Source organism: Spermophilus citellus (assembly GCF_964194105.1).
Source record: "Spermophilus citellus genome assembly, chromosome: 2".
NCBI lineage: Eukaryota > Metazoa > Chordata > Mammalia > Rodentia > Sciuridae > Spermophilus > Spermophilus citellus.
Window position 1 is genome coordinate 198,888,674 of NC_138183.1, and position 25,710 is coordinate 198,914,383.

Sequence of the window (25,710 nt, forward strand, 5' to 3'; positions counted from 1 at the left end):
AGGTAGGGTATAGCTGGAGGAGGTGCATCTCTGGGGACATGGCTATGAAGTAAATATTTTGCTCCTGTTGAGTGGACCTCACTCTCTGCTTCCTGGTGCTTTGTTCTCATCTGCTTTCCTCTAGCACACACTTCTTTCATGACGTTCTGCCTCCCCTAGCCTAGAGTAATCGAGGCCACCATCTATGGATTGAGACCTCCAAGACTGTGAGCCCCCAAATAAACTTTTACTCCTCTAAAGTTGTTCTCATTGTTTTTTTTTATTTTTTGTTGTTGTTGTTTTGTTTTGTTTTGTTTTGTTTTTGACCACAGGAGAAAAAATCTGATTAAGACAGAAATGAACAAGTAAAGATTGCAATTTTTCAGCAATTAGTGACAATGTTGAAGATAAGAGACAGGTATATTATACTATTTTATTATTTTGTTTGGGTTTAAAAATCTGTATTAAAATTCTTGTATAAAAGATTAAGTTTATCTAACATTTAGCTCTTAGGATTTTGCTTACCTTTGGGGACAAGGAAAGGAGAAAGCAATTTTCATTAGGGTATAAGAGAAGCTGGTCTGTTTCTTGTTTAAACAAGTGTTTTCACTGTGCAATTATGCAGAGAACTTTATGTATTCAAGCCTGTGCATACATTTGTGCATGCATGTGATCTATGAATAAAAAATTTAATTATTAGAAGCTGGGATGCAGCCCATTGTTGCACTGATTGCCCAGTCTATGTGATGCCCTGGGTTCAATCTCCAATACCACCTAAATATTTACTATTAAAACCACATCTATATGTCTAGCTTAATTCCACCATGATTAATTATGACTTAAAAATATGTTTGTTTAAATATATATCTCAACACACACATACAAGTTCATAATATCTCAAATACATACCTTTAAAAAATTATTATATAACCTCCATCAACAGAAGTTTCATACATTAAAAAAAAACCTTTATTGTGTCTGCACTTTAGATCTCTAAAGCAAACAATTCATTACCAAAGCCAAACCTCACAGACTGTGATATCAGATCACTTTCATCTTCTGCTGCTATTATGACCTACAACATGAATGATCTTTAACAGTCCTGATTTTCTCTAATAGTCAGTTTAGTTAAAAACATGGAAAATATATCACCTGATTTATGGAATTTTAAAATGGTTTATAGAATAAATGAATCGGTTGTGTCTCCTATTAGAGTTTCTTTTTTAATAAGAAAGAAATAAAAAAAGTGAGTGAAAGGATGAGAACATGAAAGAGACTAAATTCTCCTTTACATTATGATCCTGGGTTAGACAATTTCCAACACTCTCACACTGACAGTTAAGAGGTGTAACATTCAGCTTTTTTTTTTTCTATTACTAAGGATGTTCCAGGATCTCAGAGATTCCAACAGCTCTCAGTTCCAGGTCTCTGAGTTCATACTGATGGGATTCCCAGGCATCCACAGCTGGCAGCACTGGCTCTCCCTACCCCTGGCTCTGCTCTACCTCTTAGCCCTTGGGGCCAACATCCTGATCCTGACCACCATCTACCAAGAGGCAAGTCTGCATCAGCCCATGTACCATTTCCTGGGCATCCTGGCTGTGGTGGACATGGGCCTGGCTACCACCATCATGCCCAAGATTTTGGCCATCTTATGGTTCAGTGCTAAGGCCATCAGCCTCTCTGAGTGCTTTGCTCAGATGTATGCCATCCATTGTTTTGTGGCCATGGAGTCAGGCATCTTTGTCTGCATGGCTATAGATAGGTATGTGGCCATTTGCCAACCTCTGAGATATCCATCAATTGTGACTGACTCTTTTGTGACCAAAGCAACCTTGTTCATGGCAGTTAGAAACTGTCTAAGTCCAATTTCAGTGCCCATCTTAGCTGCTCAGAAAAATTACTGTCTTCATAATCAAATTGAGCACTGTTTTTGTACTAATCTTGGAGTCACTAGCCTCTCCTGTGATGACAGGAAAATCAACAGCATCAATCAGATATTTCTGGCTTGGCTGATTATGGGAAGTGATCTGTGTTTGATTATTGTATCATATGTTTTGATTCTTCAGTCTGTACTGAAGCTCAACTCCAAAGAAGCTGCATCCAAGGCCCCAAATACCTGCACTTCCCACCTCATCTTAATTCTTTTTTTCTACACTGTCATTGTTGTTATTTCCATCACTCATAGTGGAGGAATGAAACTTCCCCTCATCCCAGTTCTACTCAATGTGCTACACAATGTTATCCCCCCTGCTCTCAATCCCATGGTGTATGCCCTCAAGAACAAGGAGCTCAGGCAGGGCTTATGCAAGTTGCTCAGGCTGAATATGAAGAGCAACTAACATGGAGAATACATGCTTTTTATTTTCTCCACATAGTTACCCCACTACAGTGTTCAGTGACTGCAAATATGAAGAGTTAATAATAGACATACAGTAGCATCTTTTCAATTTTCATAGGAAAGCTATGGCAGCAACAAAAGCTTCTGAACAATACATGTGGAGCTAATATATGAAATCTCTGTATTACCCACAAAAATCTCATGACAAGAGTAACATATGATGCTATTCGTTTCAAGAAATCCAAGGGAAAGATGTGAAGAATTTACAATTTATTATATTATGTATTTTCCATGACTAGAATGTTCAAATAATGTTGAGTAAATATGGTTAGAGCAAATATTTATCAATATCTACTATTAAACTGAGTGTATAGTACTTTTATTTTGATGTAATTATTGATAAAATAGGAGCTATTTTAATTAATATTTATTGATGCATTATTATTACATGTAATAATGAGATTCATTGTGACATATTTGTACACACATATAACAAAATTAGTCACTTTCACTCCCCAGTCCTTCCTCTTTTCCTCTCCTCTTCTGCCACTGAATTCCCTTTCTCAGATCTATGCCTTCCTTATAATTTTATGAGAACCCCATTTTTTCACTCACTTTTTCTAACCTTGCACTTATGAGAAAATATACAATGCTTGACCATTTGAGTCTGGCTTATTTCACTTAATATAATACTCTCAATTTTCATTCATTTTCCTGCAAAAGTCATAATTTTATTCTTATTTAAGGCTTAATAAAACTCCATTGTGTGCATATATATGTGTGTGTGTGTGTGTGTGTGTGTGTGTGTGTGTGTGTTGTATTATCACATTTTCTTTATGCATTCATCTATTGACAGACACATAGATTGGTTAAATAAATTGGCTATTCTGAATTGTACTGATATAAAACATATATAGACACTGGAGTTGTGTCTCAGTTATGGAACACTTGCCTTGCATGAGTGAGACACTAGGTTCAATCCTCGGAATGGCATAAAGATAAATAAAATATGTATTGTGTCTATATACATCTAAAAATGTGTTTGCATTATATGTCACTATAGTATGCAGACTTTATTTCTTTGGGATGATTACTAAAGAGCAATATTGCAGTGTCATATGGTGATTCCGTTTCTGGTCTTTTAAAAAATGTCTTATTATTGCATTATAGTTGCACATTATAATGGTGTTAATTTTGACATAATCACACATGCATAGAATGTAATTTGCTCCATTTCAGTTCCCAGTATTTTCTCTTTCCTTTCTCTCCTTCATTTTCACATCCTCTTTCATCTACTCTCATCCTTTCTTCATCCTTTTATTTATTTGTTTTTAAATTGATGATTTATAAACATAAACAAAAATAGAATTCCATATTGTGTATTTACTTACATGCTTAGCATAATTTGGTCAATTTCATTTCCTTTTATCATTGCTGTTCTCTTCCTCCTCAATCCCTAGAACCTCTACTCTACAGATCTTCCTTTTATTTTCATGAGATTCCCCCCACCACACACATCCTTTTCCCCTTATTTTACTATAGCTTCTGCATATTAAAGAAAACATTTGACCCTTGACTTTCTGATCCTGGCTTATTTCACTTAGCATGGTGTTCCATTATTTGCCTGCAAATGCCATAATTTCATTATTCTTTATGACTGTGTAAAACTCCATTGCGCATACATACATACCATATTTTCTTTATCTATTCATCTACTGAAGGGTACTGAGAGCTGGTTTCATACCTTGGCTTTGTGTATTGTGCAGCTATAAATATTGATGTTCTCATATTAGTGCAGTGTGCTAAATTGAGTTCTTTTGGATAAATACCAAGGAATAGGATAACTGAATTACATTGTGGTTCCATTCCTAGTCTTTTGAAGAATATGGTAGGAATTAATTCAGCAGTTTATCATTTGTCTTATTATGTGTCATATCTTTATTTGAGCGACAAAGGACTTGAATATGCATTTCTCTGAGAAGTTATGCAAATCACTAACAAATAACTGAAAATATGCTTGATATTTTTATTCATTAGGCAAATTCTATTTAAAACCACAATAACATATCATTACACCTACTAAAATGGCTATAACTAAAACTACAAAGAAATCAGCAAATGTTGATATATTGTTGTTGAGATGTAAAATTGTACCATAGCTGTGAAAAATTTAGACCATCACACAGTAATTGTAATGATGATAGGTTCCAACATTTAACTCTGGTGTATAAATCCATCATCACTGAGATCATATATCAGAACAAAAACTTATACATGAATATTTATAGTAGCGCTATTACTCAAAAAGTGGAAAGACACTATAAGTATATTTAACTTCCTGAATGGATAAACAAAGTTCAATATAATTATCTATACAAAACAATTATTCCATCAAAATATAACTGTGAGGTAAGATATCAGTTTAACTATAATCACTATTTTGCTCTTTGTTATGTATCACATCACATCATCTTGTAAATCTTGATATACAGAATAAAACTTTATCTTTCAAAAGTTCTATTCAATTAAGGAGTTAAGGGCTTGCTGCATATTACAAAAACAAATCAAACATTAGTGCAGTAATAATTCAAAATAATTAAAAAATTAATGAACCAAATGAACAAAACTGACAAAGTACTGGTACATGCTACACATACACTTGTTTTATATATACTACATGTATAGTTTCTTTCCACATTTTTAATTGTTGTATTAGAGTTGTACATAATAATGGGATTTGTTGTTATGTATATACACACAATATTAAAAGATATTTTGGCCAATATCACTACTTAGCACTTCCCCCATTCCTTTCCTACCTTTCACGCATGGTCCTTTTCCTTTACTTATCTCCCTTTGATTTTTATGAGATCTCCAACCCCCAACATTTCTTTTCGTTTTTCCTCTCTACCTTCCACATAAGAGGGAAAACATACAAATCTTCACCTTCTGAGTTTGGCTTGTTTCATTTAACACAATGATCTCTAGTTTCATCCATTTTCCTGGAAATGACATAATTTCATTTTTCTTTATGGCTGAATAAAACTCTACTGTGTATATATACCATCTTCTTTATTGATTCATCTTTTGATGGAAATTTGGCTAGTTCTATAGTTTGTGTTGTTATAAACATGGCTATGAATGTGCCACTATAGTATGATGACTTTCATTTGGATAAATACTGAGGACTGGTATATATGGGTTATATGGTAGTTTCATGCCTAGTCTTTTGAGGAACCTCTACACTGATTTTCATAATGGTTGTACTAATCACCACCCCACCAACATGTAAAAGTGTTCATTTTTATCCCCTTCCTCTCAATATTTATTATTAGTAGTATTATTGAAGACTGCCATTCTGACTAGTGTGAGATTAAATCTCAGTGTAGCTTTGATTTGCATTTTATTAATTGCTAATGAGTTAAATATTTTTCATATATTTATTAACCTTTCATATTTCTTTTTAAAAGTGTCTGTTTATTTAATTTAACCATTTATTAATTGGTTTATTTGCTTTTTATGTTTTTGTTTGTTTCCTTCTTCATCTATTCTTAATATTAATCCTCTGTCAGAAGAGTGGCTCACAAATGTTTTCTTCCACTCTGTAATTCTTTCTTCATATTCCTAAAGTTCTCTTTTGCTGTGAAGAAGTCTTTAATTTTGTTTACATGCTTTTATTTTAATTATACATTATAGTAAAGTACATTTTGACATATTTATACAAACATGGTTTGTTTTACCCTATCCAATTAATCAACTTTTGACTATTTCCTGAGCTTTAGGGCTCCTATTGAGAAAGTTATTGTCTATGCCTATATATTGTTTTTTTGACCCTACATTTTCTTCTAGGAGTTCCATAGTTTGTGGTATAATTCCTAGGTCTTTGATCCACTTTGAATTGATTTTTGTGCAGGATGAAAGATAAAGGTCTAGTTTCATTCCTCTATATGTGGATAACAAATTTTCTCAGCAACATTTTAAAACAATGTGTATTTTTTTTAAATGTGTATTTTCTCCAAGTATGTTTTAGGCACCTTTGTCAGGTTTCATTAAAAAAGTGTACCTGTACTTTTCTGAGTTTCTCTCATGTCATAATATACATCATCAACCTCACTTGAAAATAAATTTTTTGAAAACCAGAGTCCCTGCTATGTAATATTTCTTTTTTATAGTTACATTCTGCTTTGGTGAGTACTAACTACTGTAAATTCATGAAACCATAAATGAATAAGAAACATATAAATGCATATGTGTGAGTGATTAAAATGTTTTATACAAGTAATGTTTTCCTCTTGTCTCCAACAGGCCTTAAGCAGAAACAAATCTGTAATAATAGGAAAATTATGAATTTTTATTCAAATTATCTTGTGTTGATTATCATTCCCCTCCATCTACACATGACCACCTTCAAGCACAAGTACTGACATAGGCATAATAAATTATTCATGTATTAATGTGGTATCGTATCATGCAGGCGGTAAAGATGAAAAGCAACCTCTGTTTTCCTGTTTCCATATGAATTATCTTGATTCTTCATCAGCATCTTTGTCCTAAAGCTGTTAAATATGCCTTTGGGGTTTTGTTTAAAGGCTTAGTTAAAACCTACAGCTATCAAGGGAATTAGATATTTAGGGCTATACATGTATATATGTTGCAGAATTCTGATTTTTTAAAATACCAAACCCACAATGCTTGGACCAGATTGTATCCTGCTTACTCTTTCTACATGCGGAAATTAGGTAATACAGGGCATGAAAAGGCAGACAAAGTAGTGTCAGAAAACTTTTAGTTGTTGTTTTTAATAGCAGAGATATTTTGTTTGTGTGAACTCTGTTTGAATATACACTAATTGGTTATAATATTCTCAGAAATGCAGATTTGATCGACATCACCAGGTTTAAGACATTAATGTTGTAAAAGGTGGCTTTGTCTTGGGAAATATTTACTTCCCAAATTCTCATGTTGCAATTAAAGGTGACTTTTCATGATGATTGTGAATATTTATTCTTTCAATGAACAAAGAAAAATCTCCAGGATTGATAGAAAACAGATTAAATTACACCATGATGAGTAGAAATAGCTGGAGAGGAGTTTGGTAAATTTCAGAACACTCTCATTTCTTACCTGCACTCAAAAAAAAAAAAAAAGAATGTAATTTACTTACCTCATAGCAAGTCTCTCTAGAGAACAATTATGACTCTCTTTCAGCCACTTTTGATGGCAAAACTGACTTAGATGAACCCACTACCAAGAGACTTGATCATAGGTTGTAAAGATTGAGGATGTTCAAGTGTGGACACAAACTTATTTTCTATGAGTTCAGGAGTGAAGACAGATTACAGATGCTTTGAAAGTTGTATTTTCTATGGTGATAATTGTGTTTATTGTTATTACTTCAATGAACCTACTTAATCACAGCATAATATGAGTCTATTTTCCTTACAGAAAAGTGAAATCAAACAGTATTTAAAACACCTTAAATTTGTGCTGAAAAAGTCTAATTTAATTGTAGTTATTGCCACATTTCATGGTATTGACTTGGATCTTTCCTCAAAAACATGAGAATACATTGAAGATAAGAACTAGGTGTTCTCATGTATTAAAAGTTAAAATCATATTTATAAAGGAATTGTGTGAATCATAAATGGGATAATTATGTCTCACATTTAGGAAATAAATTCCTCAGAATACAGCACAAATCATCTCAAAGATGTATTTCGTATTCTCTATTCACAGATATCCATATTTCCCTTATTTTTTTTACTTAGTTTCTGTTACAAAACAAATATGAACTAAGATTTGATCATTCAAATAAACTGAGAGGAAGTAACAAGTAATGATCTTACATTTTAAAGTAATTTGTGACAATTTTGAACTTAAGGAATAATGTATAAATTTTATTTATTTTGTAGACTTTTAAAATTGTAATAAACAATTGAATAGAAAGGCAAAGTTGATCTACAGTGTTAGCTCTTACTTGATTGCCTTTGAGGAGAAGGGAAACAGAAAGAGATATTCAGGAACATGAGAGAAGTGAGTCCATTTCTTCTTCACATGAGTGTACTCAGTGCTTGTTCATGCACTGAACTTTACATGAATGCTTTCTGCATCCATGTTTGTACCCTTTTGATACATAATACATATAGAAACTAGTAAGAATGCATTTTAAAGTATACCTCGTTTTTATAGTAACCAATTATAAGTTACATACATTTTAACGTACATCTATGCATATACATATATGAAAGGTTTAATTTAATTTTTAATGAAAAATTTTCAAGGAAATTTGAAAAATGTATTATTGAACACAAACAGTAATAAAAATTAACAAACCAGACAGAAAAATTTGATGACAAATTTTTGGATACAAAATGTTGGATACATAAGGAAATACTTTCTTATTATGCAAATTTATCTTATTCTTTGTCCATAATGTAAATTACTTGTTTTTTGTTAAACTTGCAATTTTGACCATAGTTCTTAACAGTGCTGTTGAATAGGAAACAAAGCATCAGATAAAATGTTCTGATTAAGTAGATTCCCCATATTTCAATTTTGTACTGTGGACTAAATACAGTGAGGAAGTCAATTACAATTTTTCCTATTATTTTACTTGTGGGAAATTATCAAACTGATAAACACATAGGATGAAACAATTTGGTACTATCAGTTTGAATTACACTGTGTCAAGCATGTTATCTACTGATTCTAAAAGTGATATCGAGATAGTGTTTCCTGTCTTTGGTTTCTACAATTGACTGACTTTGATGTTTCCTCCTAACTTTTTTAGTAGGTTTTTATGTTTGCATGATTTGTGATTTCCAAAAGATCTTTTTTAGGTATATTTTGGCTTATGAGTTTTCTTTTGCTTTTTTTATCGCACACATATACATTTTTGCATATACATTATATAAATTGTATCTGAAATAAAGTGATTTGTAGTAGGTCTTAATGAATTGATTTTACTTTATTTTATTTGTTTTTTTGAAGCACCTCAATGTTTATTGCAGCTCAATTCACAATAGCTAAACTATGGAACCAACCTAGGTGTCCTTCAATAGATGAATAGAAAAAGAAAATGTGGTGTATATATTCAATGGAACATTTTTCAGCTTTTAAAAATTGCTTATATTTTTAAATACATGACAATGGGATGCATCACAATTCTTACTACACATATAGAACACAATTTTTATATGTCTGTTTGTATATAAAGTGTGTTCACACCAATTCATGTCTTCATATATGTACTTTGTATAATAATGTCCATCACATTCCACCATTATTGCTAATCCCATGCCCCCTTCCTGCCCCTCCCACCCCTCTGTCTATCTAGAGTTCCTCTACTCCTCCTATGCTCCCTCTCCCTACCCCACTATGAATCAGTCACCTTATATCAGAGAAAACAGGAATTGACTTTTATTGCCCAAACCAGGACCTTTGTTTTGAAAGTTTCCTAATTTTTTTGCTTTCTTGGATTTTCTTTCCTTTTTTCTTTTTCTATGATGGGAATTTTGCTGAGCAATGTACTTTTTCTGATGATCTAGGAGAATATTTTATATTTATATTTATAGTGAATATTTTATATTTTCAAAGAAACAACATATACACACCAATATAAAAATTTCTAAAGTCTATTATTATATCACATTTATTGATTCATTAATCAGCTCATTAATTCTCAAATGATATTTAGCATCTGCTATGTACACCATACCTTCTCAAATGTGGCAAACATAAATAACATGCAATATGATCAAATATTATAGTTATGCTTTTATGAGTGATTCAAAACTATAAATAGATAATCATGATACCATTATATTTAAATAACAACAGATACAGATTCCATCAGCCTATATATTCCTTCCTACAATCCTTCCAATTTCCTAGTTACATGATGTTATGGTGAACTGAAGTGTGGTCTGCTATCTTCTCCAAAAGAGCTGAGTTTTCCTACAATAGGGATTCCTGATGTGGTGGGGAAGAAGGTGAGGTCACAGCATCAAAGAAAGAACTGCAAAATCACAAAGAAAAAGAATGTAAGTGTGATATGAATAGGAAATGAGAAATAACAACTGAAGAAAACTCTGATCTGGCAGAATACCAGCAATCTTTCTGGTATAAGAATATTTGTCTTTTCCTTTTAGAAGTTGTTCTTGATCACCTACTTGCCATTTCTGTATATTCCTGAATGATTCTAACATCTTATTATAACACAAGAAAAGAACTTTGAGCAATACTCTTATTAAAATATTCATCCTGTTACTTTGCTACTTCCAGAAGAAGTTGCCTTCTCATTGTCACTCTTCAGTGCAAAACAGGGAAGTAGGGAAAGAACAGCAAATGAGGAACAATGAGCTATGTCTGATTTGTCCACCAGCCTAAGTAATATAAACTATCTTCTTTTGATGTCTGAAAGTTTATTCAAAGTAGACATTTCAACTAATAATACGTACAGGTGTACATTATATATGAACAAGGCCAAAGAGGAGGCACGCTAAAAGAATGGGATTTGAATCAACATTCACATTGAGGTATGAAATTCCCAGTAACCTTTTGTTACTCAAGTCTAAGACACTCATTGCCATTTTGTTATTTCAACAATTTGCATATTGGTGGCTACTTTTTAAAAACAATTGGAAGTGTTTTGGAAAGACCTGTGAACAGTGCTAATTAAGAATGTCTACAAAGAAGCAAACGGGTCAGAGAAGAGCACCCAAAATTGATCCTCTCAATGATGCTCACTCATCCACAGTCTTGGTACAGCTTTTCAAAGCCCTTTATTAAGTCTGAGTGAGTTGTCAAAGATAAACAGAATAGAGTACGAATTTTAAAACAAAAGTCTGAATTCGTAGTGAAAAATAAGCAGACAATTTTGTAGTAAGTAACTCTAAAACAAATTTATGAAAGTAAGTGATGAGAAGATAGGATTTTGTAAATAATATACTTAAAGAGAAATAAATACATTTTTCTAATTAAATAGATTTAATAATGTAACTTCAGTCATTTTAAGGACAAATGAGGATGTCATTGGGGTTAAGATGAAAGTATTCACCAAGTCTACACCTGCATTGCATCCTCTGGTAGTTTTTTCATTCTAATCTGCATTATTTTAAAACATTGTGCATATAATTTTTATTCTTATACTTTGAAATATTCAAAACAGAAGAAAAAGCACATGGTAACATTTAGTAAGAATGCATATTGGACATCCATTTTAAATTTTTGCACTAAAATATTGGCAAATATTTATATTAAAGAAGTATATTAAGTAGAAAATGTTTTGATGTTAGTAATAAATTTATGAAAGCAGATATATAAATGCATATATTTTGTGCTTTTTAAAAAATTATGCTCATTGATTGAAGCATGATTATAAGGACTTCAAGAAACATATGTTCAAGTAGATCAAGTAGGTGTAAATTACTATAAAACATAATTAATGAAATTTAAAGATCACTGGGGCTGCTAAACTACATTATGGCCTTTTATACTTGCTTGGCTTTAGAAAGGTGTTTACAATTTTGATACATCAGTGTCCTTAGTATAAAATGGGTCTACTTTGCTTCATACAAGTTTACCAAAATTTAAAAGAGCCTATTGGTACTTTATAAAGTCTCATGTACCTGAATAAAAAAGAACTCATTAACATATGTCCTATAATCTAAGCTCCTAAAGAAGAGGTCAACATGCATGAAAGCTTCTAACAAATCTAAATATTAGGTCTCAAAGCAACCAACTTATTAGCAAAGCCAAATCTCACAGTCAGACAATGATGTCCACACTGTTGTAATTCAATGACTTTCTACTTGAAGGTCGTGAACAAAATATTGATTTTCTTTAATAGTCTATTCTTCACTTATGAGAAGAAAGAAAAAATTTGAGCTACATTATGGAATTTTAGGGATGAGAATGAGAATGTTACCCTTATCACAGTTTCACTTTTGTAAGAAAAATTAAGTGAGAGTTAATATCAGAACAGGAATGATAAAGACACAGTATCAATGATAAAGAATTATTATCCTGGGTGAGGCAATTTCCAACACTCTGACAGTTAAGGGATGTAACATTCAGCTTTTTTCCCTCTTACTAAAGGATGTTCCAGGATCTCAGAGATTCCAACAGCTCTCAGTTCCAGGTCTCTGAGTTCATACTGATGGGATTCCCAGGCATCCACAGCTGGCAGCACTGGCTCTCCCTACCCCTGACTTTGCTCTACCTCTTAGCCCTTGGGGCCAACATCCTGATCCTGATCACCATCTACCAAGAGGCAAGTCTGCATCAGCCCATGTACCATTTCCTGGGCATCCTGGCTGTGGTGGACATGGGCCTGGCTACCACCATCATGCCCAAGATTTTGGCCATCTTATGGCTTAATGCTAAGGCCATCAGCCTCCCTGAGTGCTTTGCTCAGATGTATGCCATCCATTGTTTTGTGGCCATGGAGTCAGGCATCTTTGTCTGCATGGCTATAGATAGGTATGTGGCCATTTGCCAACCTCTGAGATATCCATCAATTGTGACTGACTCTTTTGTGATCAAAGCAACCATGTTCATGGCAGTTAGAAACAGTCTGTGTCCAATTTCAGTGCCTGTGTTAGCTGCTCAGAGAAATTACTGTCTTCATAATCAAATTGAGCACTGTCTTTGTTCTAATCTTGGAGTCACTAGCCTCTCCTGTGATGACAGGAAAATCAACAGCATCAATCAGATATTTCTGGCTTGGCTGATTATGGGAAGTGATCTGTTTTTGATTATTGTATCATATGTTTTGATTCTTCAGTCTGTACTGAAGCTCAACTCCAAAGAAGCTGCATCTAAGGCGCTAAATACCTGCACTTCCCACCTCATCTTAATTCTTTTCTTCTACACTGTCATTGTTGTTATTTCCATCACGCATAGTGCAGGAATGGAACTTCCCCTCATCCCAGTTCTACTCAATGTGCTACACAATGTTATCCCCCCTGCTCTCAATCCCATGGTGTATGCCCTCAAGAACAAGGAGCTCAGGCAGGGATTATGCAAGCTGCTTGGGCTGAACATCAAGGGCAACTAACATGTAGGAGATACTCAGTCTTTTTTTATTTTTATTTTTTATATACTCACCCTTTATATTTATCAGTGACTGTGAATGTGAAAAGTAAATAATATTGACACTTGACACTGTGGCAAGTTTTCATTTATCACAAGTAATTATGATAACAATCATAATTGGAGAAAAATACATGGGGCAATTTTATTTGAAATCTTTGTGCGTCAAGAAAAAAATCTTCAAGACAATAAATAACATAATGCTGCTATTTGTTTCAAGGAATCTAAGGGAAAGATATATAGAATATATCTGTATTTGGGGTAAAAATGGGAGTTCATAACCCACTTGAATCTAATGTATGAAATATGATATATCAAGAGCTTTGTAATGTTTTGAACAACCAATTAAAAAAAGAATACACTTTTCATTATGTTTTATGGCTTCTATAAGTAGAAGGTCCAGAGGATGATGAATAGATGTCGTTTGATCAGGTACTTACCAATATTTACTTTTAAATTTGACAGTTTAGTCTTTTTTATTAATTATTGATAGAGTATAAATTACATTTGCATTTTTATTTGCCTTACTATATGTTCTTATTTTTAATTAATTTATATTTTATTAGTGCATTATAGTTATATGCAATACTGGGATTTATATTGACATAATCATGCATGCATGGAATATAATTGGTTTCACTTCAGTCCCCTGTACTTCCTTTTTCTCCTTTCACTTTGATCCTTCTGTCCTCTTTCTTCTACTCTACTGGTATTCCTTGTACTCATTTATAGTTTTTTTTTTCTAAAATTGTTGCTTTACAGATACACCTAAAGGTGGAATTCACTATGGTATATTCATATATGTACACAGCACAATTTGGTCAATTTCATTCCACCATTTCTCTCTTTTCCTTTTCCCTCCCCATCACCTGCAATCATACTCCATAATATCCTTTCTATTTCCATGGAATTCTGAACACTGTTTTTCCTTAGTTTGATCTAGCATCAGTACATCAGAGAAAATATTCAACCCTTGACTTTTTGAGACTGGCTTATTTTACTTAGCATAATCTTACCCAATTTGATCCATTTACCATAAAATGCCATAATTTAATTTTACTTTGTGAATAAGTGTAACTCTATTACATTTTCTTTATCCATTCATCTGTTTTAGGGCACCTGTTCATCTGTTGATCATTGCCCAACTTGGTTCTTGGAAATGGCTGTTCTAAAATCAATGTTCCTGAATCACTGTAGAATGCTACTTTTAGTTTCTATGGATAAATACCAAGGAGTGGCTATAACTGGGTCATATAGTGGTTCCATCTCTAGTCTTTGAGGAATCTCCATCCTACTTCCAAAATGTTTGTACTAATTTGAAGTCCCATCGACAGCATGCCACTTTTTCCCCCCATATCCTTAACAGCATTTATTATTATTTGTATTCTTGATGGTTGCCATTTTAACTGGAGTGAAGTGAGTTCTTAATGTAGTGAAGTGAGTAATGGAGTAATAGAGTGAAGTGAGTTCTTGATTTGCATTTCCTTGATTGCAAGAGATGTTGAATATTTTTTTCATGTATATGTTGGTCTTTTGTATTTCTGCTTTTTAGACACATCTGCTTATTTCTTTGGATGATTTATTGAGTTATTTGTTTTCTTGGTGTAAAGTTTTTAAAGATATATATAGATATAGATAGATATAGATATACACTCTAAATTTTAATCCTTTTCAGAGGAGCAACTGTCAAAGATCTCCCAGTCCATAGGCTATCTACTCATAGTCTTGTTTTCTTTGCTGTGTAAAAGATTTTTCAATTGATGCCCTCCGACTTATTGATTTTTGGTTTTACTTTTTGTACTTTAGAGGCTTTATAAGGAAGTTAGTGCCTTTACCAAAATGTTGAAATGCTGAAATGGCATTTTCTCCCTAGAAATTGCCGAGTTCTAGTCTAATTCCTAGGTCTTTGATCCACTTGGAGTTGAATTGTGCATGGTGAAAGACAGGGAGGTAGTTTTTCATTCTTCTACTTTTTTTTTCCTTATTCACTATGATGTTTGCATTGGTTTGTCCTATATAACCTTTATAATGTTGAGGTAAGTTCTTCTATCACCATTTTCTCCACTGTTTTTGACATGTATGAATTCATCATTTTTGTCATATGCTTTTCCTGGGTCTATGGAAAGGACCATATAATTCTTATTCTTAATTCTATTCATGTGGTGAACTACATTTTTCAATTCATTTATTTTGAAGAAATCTTGTATCTTTGGAATGAAACCCATTTAGTCATGGTGATCATCTTAATGTTTTTTAATGCAATTTGCCAAAGTTTTATTAAGAATTATTGCATTTATGTTTATCAGAGATGTTGGGCTATAGTTTTATTTTCTTGATGTGTCTATGTCTGATTTTGATATCAATGTAATACTGGCTTTATAGAGTAAATTTGGAAGTGTCCCCTCACTTCTGTCCCATGGAATCATCTGAGGAGTATTGACATTAGTTCTTCCCTAAAAGTCTGATTGAAATTAGCTGAATTAGAATCCATCTAGTTCTGGGCTTTATTTGTTGAAAGGCTTTTAATGGTTGTTTGAATCTCATTGCTTGATATTGGTCTGTTTAAGCTGTGTACATCTTCATGATTCAATGTGGGTAGATGATGTGCTATCCAGAAAGTTGTCTCTATCTTCACGTTTTCCAGTTTACTGGAGTGCAAATTTTCAAAATAGTTTCTAAGGATCCTCTGAATTTTAAAAGTGTCTGCATTAACATTTTGTATTTCTTCTCTAATTTTGTTGATTTGGGTCTTCTCTCTCTTTCTTTTGATTGGTTTGGCTAAGGGTTTACCAATTTTGTTTATCTTGTCAAAGAACCATTTCTTTGTTGCATTGTTCCTTTGTCTTTTTTTATTCTCAATTTCATTATTTCCAGCTCTGAAATTCATTAATTCCTGTGTTCTGCTTATTTTAGACTTAGTTTGTTCTTCTCTCTCTAAGGCCTTGAGGTATAAATTTAATTTATTTGCAACCTTTCTATATATTAATCTTTACATATTATTAAGTAGGAACTTAATGCTATAAACTTTATAAATGTAGTTTTCCCCATTTGATATATAGTACCTCAATTCTCATTTGTTTCAAAGAATTTTTTATGTCTCCCCTGATTGCTTCTGTGATCTATTTCTCAAGAAGAAGAAGACTTAATCTCCAAGTGTTAAGATAGTTTTTAAATAAATATTTTTAGTTGTTGATGGAAACAATACCTTTATTTTATTTATTTATTTTTATGTGGTACTGAGGATCGAACCCAGTCCCTCATACATGCAAGGCAAGTTCTCTAACACTGAGTCACAACCCCAGCACCAAGACAGTTTTTGTTTTTAACTTGTTGATTTCTAATTCCATTCCATCATAATCTGATAAGATATAAGAAATTATCTCAATTTTTTCATTTGCTAAGACTTTTTTGCATCTTAAAATATTTAAGAATCTTGAGTTCCACATTCTGCAGAGAAGAAAGTGAACTTGGTTGTCAATTTTTAATGAGCAAAGAATTTGAATACAACTTTCTCTAAAAAAATGTACAAATCACCAAGGAATACCTGTAAATATAATCAGCATCATTAGTTATTAATATAAAGCAAAGTCAAGTCAAATTATAATAATGTATAATTATACCTGCTAAAATAGTTATCATTAAAAATTAGAAATCAGCAAGTCTTTATAGGCATATAGATATATTGCTATTGATATGTTAAGTAGTAGAACAGCTGTGAAAAAAATGTTTGGCAATTACTCAGGCATTTAAAAAAATTGGGGAAAAAAAACAGCATTTTGTTCCTCAGTATAGACCAAACATAATGGAAAGCAACTGTTATAACAAAAACTTGTTCTTTTCTTTTATTGGTTCTTTTTAGTTATACATAATCGTGGAATTCATTTTGACAAAATTGTACAAGCAAGGAATATAATTTTTTTTCTAATTTAGTCCCCAGTATTTTATCTTTGCCTTCTCTTCTCCCTCCCCCTATTCCTTTCCCTCTGTTCTAATAATCTTTCTGCTATTTACTTACAGTTTTTAAAAAATTACTGTAATGTATGTAATAGTGAGATTCACTGTGATATATTCACACACGTACATAGGAAAGTTAGGTCAGATTTGTTCCAATGTTCATTCTTTATTCTATCCTTCCTTCCTCACCATCAATCCCTTTGTCTACTCCATAGATCTTTCTTCTAATTTTTACCCTCATCCCTTATTTTGGATAACCTTCCACAAATTTGTGCATACATTTTTATAATAACACTATTAGTTCAAAAGTTGAAACAACCTACATGAATTAACAAAATTAAGTGGATCTACCACTAGAAGGCATGAAAAGAGCAATGAATTAATCTTCCTATCAAAATCACTTCAACATAATGCCATATTTATACTGTAAATTCAATTTGAATACTTTTGACCTAGGGCATAGATTTTCTTTATCTTAAAATATTATTTAATAATAATTATTATTATTTCATAATAATAATCTATTATTCACAAGAGCCAAGAAGTATAAACAACCAGAATAAGACTCCATTAAATTTAATGGTTATTGACTTAAAATTTGTAATGTAATTATGACTCTCACATGGTGATGTTTTAAATATGTAGCTTTCCAAAGGAAACAGTACAAGTAGCATGGAAGATTTTTGAGATCTACAGAACTAAATCAAAAATATCCATTAATCCTCATAACCACCCAGAGAATTTCAGGTCTACCTCTAGATCCCGTCTGGTTCACACAGAGATGTGGAATTTTATCAAACTTCAGTGAGGGAATTAGACTACAAAAAGCAAGTATCAGTAACAGCTAAATAGAGACCATGGGTCCCTATTAGCAACATACTGTGTTTAACTTGCTAGGTATCTTAAGGTAGTGGATAAAAGAAAAAAAAAGTTTCTTCAGTGTATGTTTTTGGTACCTTTGTGTAGTATAAGATAACTGTATTTATGTGGGTTTGTCTCTGTATCCTCTATTCTGTTCCATTGGTCAATATGTCTGTTTTGGTGCCAAAAGCAGGTAATAGATATTAATCCAGGTATCCATAGCCAACTGAATTTTTACAAAACTGTTAAGAATATGCATTAGAGAAAGTATAGTCTTTTCAAGAAATGGGGCTGGGTAAATTGGTTATAAATGTGTGGAAGAATAAAAATAGAGCCCCATCTCTTACCAGTTCTAAAAACCATTTTGAAATAAATTAAATATTTAAATGTAAGACACAAAATAATGAAGGTACTAGAAGAAAATGTATAGGAAATTCACTTAGAACCTTGGAATGTGTGTGGATTTTTTAAAAATAAGACTCCAAAAGTATATCAAAGAAACACTTGGGCTACCAAATATATTGCTATATTACTCATAATAGCCAACAGTAAAATGATGAATTGATAAAAAAGTCATACATACATGCAATAGAATACTCTTCCATCATAAAAAAGAACAAAAATCTGTCGTATGTATAAATAGCGTTAACTAGAGATAATTATGCTAAGCGAAAAAACTAGGCACAGAAAAATGAGTGCTGTATGATTTTATTCATAAATAGAAATAAAAAAGAAAGGAAACCATAGTGAATTTAACTTGTTGAAAACAACAAAAGATAACAAGTACTGGCAAGGATATAGGGGGGAAAAGAATAACTGTACACTGTTAAGGGGAACATAAATTAGTAAAGCCATTATGGAAACAAACTCTACTTAAAATATTGGTAACACTACCAAGATCTTTGGATTTCATTTAGAAATCCAAAAAAAATGAAATCAAAGAGGTATGCAAATAGGTAGATAAATGACAGGTAGATATAGATATGTAGATCTAAAGAAATCCAATGAATACAGAGTTTCATACCTGGTGAAACTTTTCCTAAAATATTGCCAACATCAGTCACCAGGTTCAATAGATTTCAGCTGGAAGTTCAAAAATAAAATTGAAGAAATATTTAGGTAGGTAGATAGAGATGGAGATAGAGATATATATGAAGCCAAAAAAATTCAGAAATACATCAAAAATTAATATATCAAGTTCAAATGGATATTGAAGGATGTTTAACCTTTTATTTTTGAATCTAGTATATTAATATTTTCAACTAATTTTATATAGTGTTTGATGTCTCTTTGAAATAACATGTTCTTGAGTATTTTTGTTTATAATATTAACAAAAATAATAATATTGTTTATACTGATATGTAAATAAATGTTTACTATGTAAAAAAACGTTCCTCAAAATATTGAAAATATAACTATCATGTGATCCAGCAATTTCTTTGCTGAGTATGTATCTAAAGGAAATGAAATCAATATCTCAAAGAGAGGAACACATCATTGTATTCATAGTAGCATTATTCACAAGAGCCGAGAAGTGGAAACAACTCAAATATTCATTGAAAGATGAATGGATAAAGAAAATGTGGTATATGTGCACAAGGAAATATTACTCAGCATTTAAAAAGGAGGAAATTATGCTTTTTGTAGCAGCATAGATAAACCTGGAGGATGTAGTAAGTGAAATAAACCAAGTACAAAAAAACAAATACTGTATAATCTCTTATATATAAATATTAAAATGTTTATATTATATCATGAAATAATATGAGAATTATAAAAATTATTATCAGCATAACCATAGTTCACAGAAGAATGTAAGTCTGTTTTGGATCTTTATTTTAATTTTCCCACTTGGTCTATCTCCACTTTCAAATGGAATTTAAAAATTCCTTTCTCAGCAATGAGCTTCTGACTCATGTCTAGGTGAGGTGCTTGGTGATATGTTTTTATTGCATCTACCATGTAGCAGGCAATAATTTTGGAATTTGAGATACCTTGGTAAATAAATCGGGTAAAGATCCTGATTTCATGGCACTAATAACCTAAACTTGGTCTTAGTCAAAAGGCTAAGAAGCAATCATGGCAGTAATCATCTATATAGTAGGGTTGGTGGGGGGGGGGGGCACCCAATAAAAGTCTTGAAAGCAACATGCTCCATGAAAAACACAAGAGCAGGATAGAGAGCACACGTTTTCTCTTGCAATTATGTGCACTTGAGTCAAATATTGTGTGGGACCCTTAAGAATCTGATGAAAGTTCTGTATTTTCATAAGTCATTCTCTCACACGAGAATGAATACTCTTCAGTCATAAAGAAGTACAAAAGAGAATCTCTTCACCCAGGGCAGGGACACCATAAGGGACTTCTCATTATCCCAGTCATAAAAAAAAAAAAAATTATGCTTCAAACTTTTAATTCCTTAGAAAACGATGTAGTATATTGCAGTTGTTAAAAATAAAGACACTGGGTCCAGGTGGCCTGGATGTAAATCCAAGTTCTGCCACTTGTTGGCTATATGACTTTCATTGTCTAGCCTTCCTGTGCCTCAGCAAGCTTGCCTGTAGAATGGACATGAAATAGTGCCATCCTCAGACTTGTTTTAAGAACAAACGAGCATAAAATACTTAGAAAAATATCTGGAAAATAAGGGCCATATATGTTTTTTGTTGTTATAATCTTGAAACCATGTTCTTATGAAAATACTCAACATCTTCAAAAGGAAGACAAGGAATCTACACTGTACCCAGGAACACCCTTTGAAGAACTCAGGCTGGTTCACCAAAGAAGGAAGTAGTACTGAGAAAATAGAGTCTATATGGAAGACAGAAGAAAGCAGGGAGGGAGACAGGCCTTAAGAGACAGAGGTTATGGTGGAAACATGAACAGTCCAGGAAAGTGACCAATGGACAGCAGCTGCTCAAGGTTAAGGGCCATTCTAGGGCCCCTGTGGCCTCTCAGTGCTGATGGAGGAGCAGCACCTGATGCTCCTGGTGTCCTGCCCAGGCTCACAAGCAATGCACCTCTCAGCAGGGCTTCTACCTTTCAGACCCATCTTTTTGTCTTCCTCTTTATCTTTTGCTTCTGAAGACATTTATCTGCCCAAACTTGATATTGTTTGTTTAACCTTAACATTTTACACAAAATATATGAAAATATTTTATTGTTTCAAATAATCCCATTTTCTCTTTATTATACTCATAATTATATATACTCTTAATTATATTCATGTATAATTCAAGATTCATCTCAAATTCTACCTTCCCTGTGAAGAATTTACTTACTAACTCTAATAGATATTGATGATACTTTTCTCAGTTTCCATGATTTTTGAAAATCTGTTACACTATTTGCTATTTTTCAAAAATAGCAAACAAAACTTTTTACATTGTCTGGTAGCCATTCCATTCATTTTTTATCCTCTATTAGAGTAGAATTCACTAGAGTTTTTGTAATCATTTATATTTCACAGGACATAACATGAAGTCAGGTACCTAGAGGGTACCCAGAAAAACTTGTTTGTTCATATTGACAAAATGTTTGTGAAAACTCAATGCAAGCTTAACCATAGAAAACTAATCATCCACTGACTGCACAATTGGAAAGATTTCACCTGCCACTGTGATGTTCAGAATGAGTCAGAGTAGAAACTAATAACTCATAAAAAAAGCAAAACATATCCAAAACCATGCTACATGCTTTTACTTTTTTAAAAATTTCGTATTAGAGCATGTAATTGGACAGATGCATCTTTGTTGTTGTTTTTTTTCTCACTTGAAAAAAAAAATGGAGGTTGAGACTTAGACTAAGTAGTCTGTTAAAGTCTATTCACTAGATATTAAAATACAGAGTATTTAAACTTTGGGACTAACTAGATATTAAACTCATGTCATATCTCCTCAAACTCTTTCCTACTAATCTTTTGGTTCCTCCACATTTCATTCATTTTTAATCATCTCTCCTCCTTTTTTCACATGTGTTTCCTCTCATGTATCCTGGTCCAGCATCTAGATTCTACACACTGAGACCTGGGACTGAATTATTTTCAATTCTGCCTCTCTTTCATTAAATTCAAGGCATGACAAATATTATTATCAGTGTCTCAAAATTAATGAATGAGTGAAGGAGTGAATTAATTAATAGGTATACTAATAATAACACATTTGCCTCCTTGATATTTAACAAGACAACTATATCCTTTAGATACATTTTAAATAAAGGTTGCAAAATGATTACATAGGACAAAATAGAACACTTAGAAATTTTTGTATGAAACAGGATTTTTTCAAAAATAGTGAACAAAACTCAATGATTTTATAAAACATCAAATCTTGCTTGCCTTATAAATTATTAGAAAATATTGCAACCCTAGACCCTTATGGCCCCATGGCAAAAATTAATTTGATCTTCATAGAATTTGTTCCTAGTGGAGAGGATTTGCTTGCCCACATTAGTCTAGCCTCCTACTTCTCCACACAATGTGTGGATACATCAGGCTTACCTTTTGCCTTTTATTAGCTTTCTGGTGTCACTAAACATATGATTTTATAAAAATTCATGACAAACATAATGTTTATTGGGAATGAGTATTTTACCTTTTTAATTCTGCATTCTCTATTTTGGCAGATATTTACAAACAATAAACATTTAAAAATATACACTTGCAAAGACTTTAGAAAATCTATGTTCTAGAATGATTTAATATTTCATTTGCACCTTTTATGAATTCTTCTCCACTGTTTTCTCTCCATGCCATGAATTTTGTGATTTGCTTGTCTTAGGTGAGGCCAATCTTGTCTCCAAGTAGGAATTTGATGACTCCTTCACGAATCTGCTTGGTCTTGACTCCATAAACAATGGGGTTCATGGTAGGAGGCAACAGCAGATAAAGGTTGGCCACAATGATGTGTATGTGGTGGGGAATATTGTGGCCTCCAAATCCATGAGTGAAGAAAGTGAAAAAAGCAGGTACATAAGTGATCACAATGGCACAGATATGAGATGTGCAGGTGCTAAAGGCTTTGTGAGGAGCATCTGCTGATGACAGGCTCACTACAGCCCGCAAAATCATAGTGTAAGATACAGAGATACAACAGATATCAAACACCCCAATCAGGAGGGCAACCATCAGACCATAGATAGCATTTACCTTGACGTTGCCACAGGACACCTTGGCCACAGACATGTGGTCGCAGTAGGTGTGGTGGATGAGGTGGCCCTGGCAATAGGGCAGGCGTTTGGTGAGAAAAGTGAATGGGATGATGAGCATCACACTCCTCAAGAAAGTGGCAAGACCAGCCTTGGCGATGACAGGGTTGGTGAGGATGGTGGTATAGCGTAGGGGGTAGCAGATGGCCACATAGTGGTCCAGAGCCATGAGCATGAGCACCCCAGACTCCATCCCAGTCAACATGTGGACAAAAAACATCTGGACCAGGCAGGCATTAAAGTCTATCTCCTTGAGGTTGAACCAGAATATACACAGCATGTTGGGCACAGTGGTGGTACACAAGGTGACATCAGTGGAGGCCAGCAGGGCCAGGAAGTAGTACATGGGTCGGTGCAGGGCTTCATTATGACTGATGAGATAGATGAGTCCCACATTCCCCACAAGAACAATGATGTACATGAGGCAGAATGGCAGGGAGATCCAGGTGTGTGCAGCTTCCAGCCCAGGAACACCATTCAAGATAAAGAATCCTGGTGTCAGGCTGGAGCTGTTGGCTCCAGACATAATGGCTGACAGGAGGAGAGCATTTTAGACTCTTTAACAGTGACAGTTCCCTGGGCCAGAAAGGAAACCAAAGGTAAGTAGAGAGCATGAAAACATCTTTTTTTAAATTTTTTTATTTATTTTATTTTATTTTATTTTTACTCTGTGAATTCTTTTTTTTAAAGTTTGTTCCTTTTTTATGTACATGACAGGATAATGTATTTTGACATATATACATGGATTATAATTTATCATAATTTAGGATCCCACTTTTGGATAGTAGCATGATTTGGAGTGCCTTTAGTGGTTACCTGTGTGATTTCAATAAGGCCTTTGCAAAGAGAATCTATCAGATTCCCCTGGAGTCACTCTGTCTAGTTTCATGTTCCACCTGTTTCTCACTTCACATAGCGTATGATATGAAAGTGTTGTTTAACCACATTATGCCTCAGTTTTCTCCATCTAAATGAGATCATTGCATTCTTGTCAGGATTATTTATCAGGATTATTCAATAACTTAATTTAATATTAGGTGCTAAAACTTTGAATGGTGCAGACTGAATACTTAATAGATATAAGTAATAATCACGACTGGTATATTGTCACTTCTGAGTCAGCTTAGAGCATCCCAAGAGATCAAGCTTACCTTGGAAAATAAGTGTAGATTCAAATAAACCTACTCACCCTTTGTGAACTCAAGTGCCATTGCATATTTTGAGCTAAAAGGATAGTGTGGAATTTTGAAAATCTCAGCTATATCAAGAGATTGGCAAGTCAATTATAGAAAATACGTATGTTACTATGACAGGAGATTTAAACATGTGTCTGTGTTTTAGATAGAAAAAAAATATAAATATAAATGTCTTTTAAGATCTGGAATCAGATCCAGGAAAATTTCATTCAACTAAATCCTGTCAAAGGTCTTCCTATTTCTAAGTTAACTAATCCTGTGTCTATTGGAATCACCAAGAATAGAACTGGTCTGTAGGGAATGCTGCCTGTGTCTCTGTTTCTTTTCAAGTAGCCAGAAGCCACCAGAGCTACAAGACTGGAGAAAAGACAGGATGTCAGGAGAGATGGGGATTTTAGGCTTTACACTGCTGGTTTATAAAGCTGGTCAGCCATCACAGACTCATCCAAGCATCAATAATATCAATAAACATCAAACCATATTCGTTAGTTTACAAACAGGCACACAAATTCAGAGCCGGTTTATCCTTCCCCCTCCTCAGTTCATAAATATTTGTGTACAACCTCCCTCACAATGACACTCAAGGATTCACATGGATTCTGCTGTTAGGCAAACTAATTATAAAATTAGAATATATACAAAAGAAGGAAAAGTAGATGACTAAGTGTCTGCTCTCAGAAAGTATGAGATCTGATTTTTTACTTGCTTACTATGGAGACATGGGCACCCCAGACTCCTTGGGCTAAATCTTGTTTCCAACACTTACTAGCTGGATGGACTTGAGCAAGTTGCACATTTCACCTTGCAAGTATATTCAAAATTCTCAAAGGATACTGATAATAATATATACCATAGACATGTTAGAAGGCTAAATGATACTCTTTTCAACAGTGCTTGGAATGTGGACATCAGCACATGCTATGTACTTCTAAAATTGTCAGAATATATGATGAGGTATACACTATTTGCTTAACAGGTATTTATTGATTGTTTCCAACATTTGTGACACCTTTCTAGTTTCTAGGGATATACTAATCAACCAAGTCAAATCTCTTCCACTCAGGGTGCTAATATTTCAA

At 33.2% G+C, this 25,710-nt stretch overlaps 3 protein-coding genes across 3 annotated transcripts; 2 read left to right on the forward strand and 1 right to left on the reverse strand.

Moving 5' to 3' along the window:
• Positions 1-1,361: 1,361 nt before the first annotated feature.
• Positions 1,362-2,321, forward strand: LOC308642043 (olfactory receptor 56B2-like; the record flags this gene model as incomplete). The annotated part of the gene is made up of 1 exon (XM_081280647.1): positions 1,362-2,321. The coding sequence occupies one exon, from the start codon at positions 1,362-1,364 to the stop codon at positions 2,319-2,321; it is 960 nt and encodes a 319-aa protein (XP_081136773.1).
• A 10,098-nt stretch (positions 2,322-12,419) lies between these two features.
• LOC308642044 (olfactory receptor 56B2-like) lies at positions 12,420-13,379 on the forward strand (the record flags this gene model as incomplete). Its single annotated transcript, XM_081280648.1, has 1 exon — positions 12,420-13,379. One exon carries the CDS (start codon positions 12,420-12,422, stop codon positions 13,377-13,379), a length of 960 nt encoding a protein of 319 aa, XP_081136774.1.
• A 9,625-nt stretch (positions 13,380-23,004) lies between these two features.
• Positions 23,005-23,961, reverse strand: LOC308642050 (olfactory receptor 52N2-like; the record flags this gene model as incomplete). Its single annotated transcript, XM_081280653.1, has 1 exon — positions 23,005-23,961. One exon carries the CDS (start codon positions 23,959-23,961, stop codon positions 23,005-23,007), a length of 957 nt encoding a protein of 318 aa, XP_081136779.1.
• Between the last annotated feature and the right edge of the window lie 1,749 nt (positions 23,962-25,710).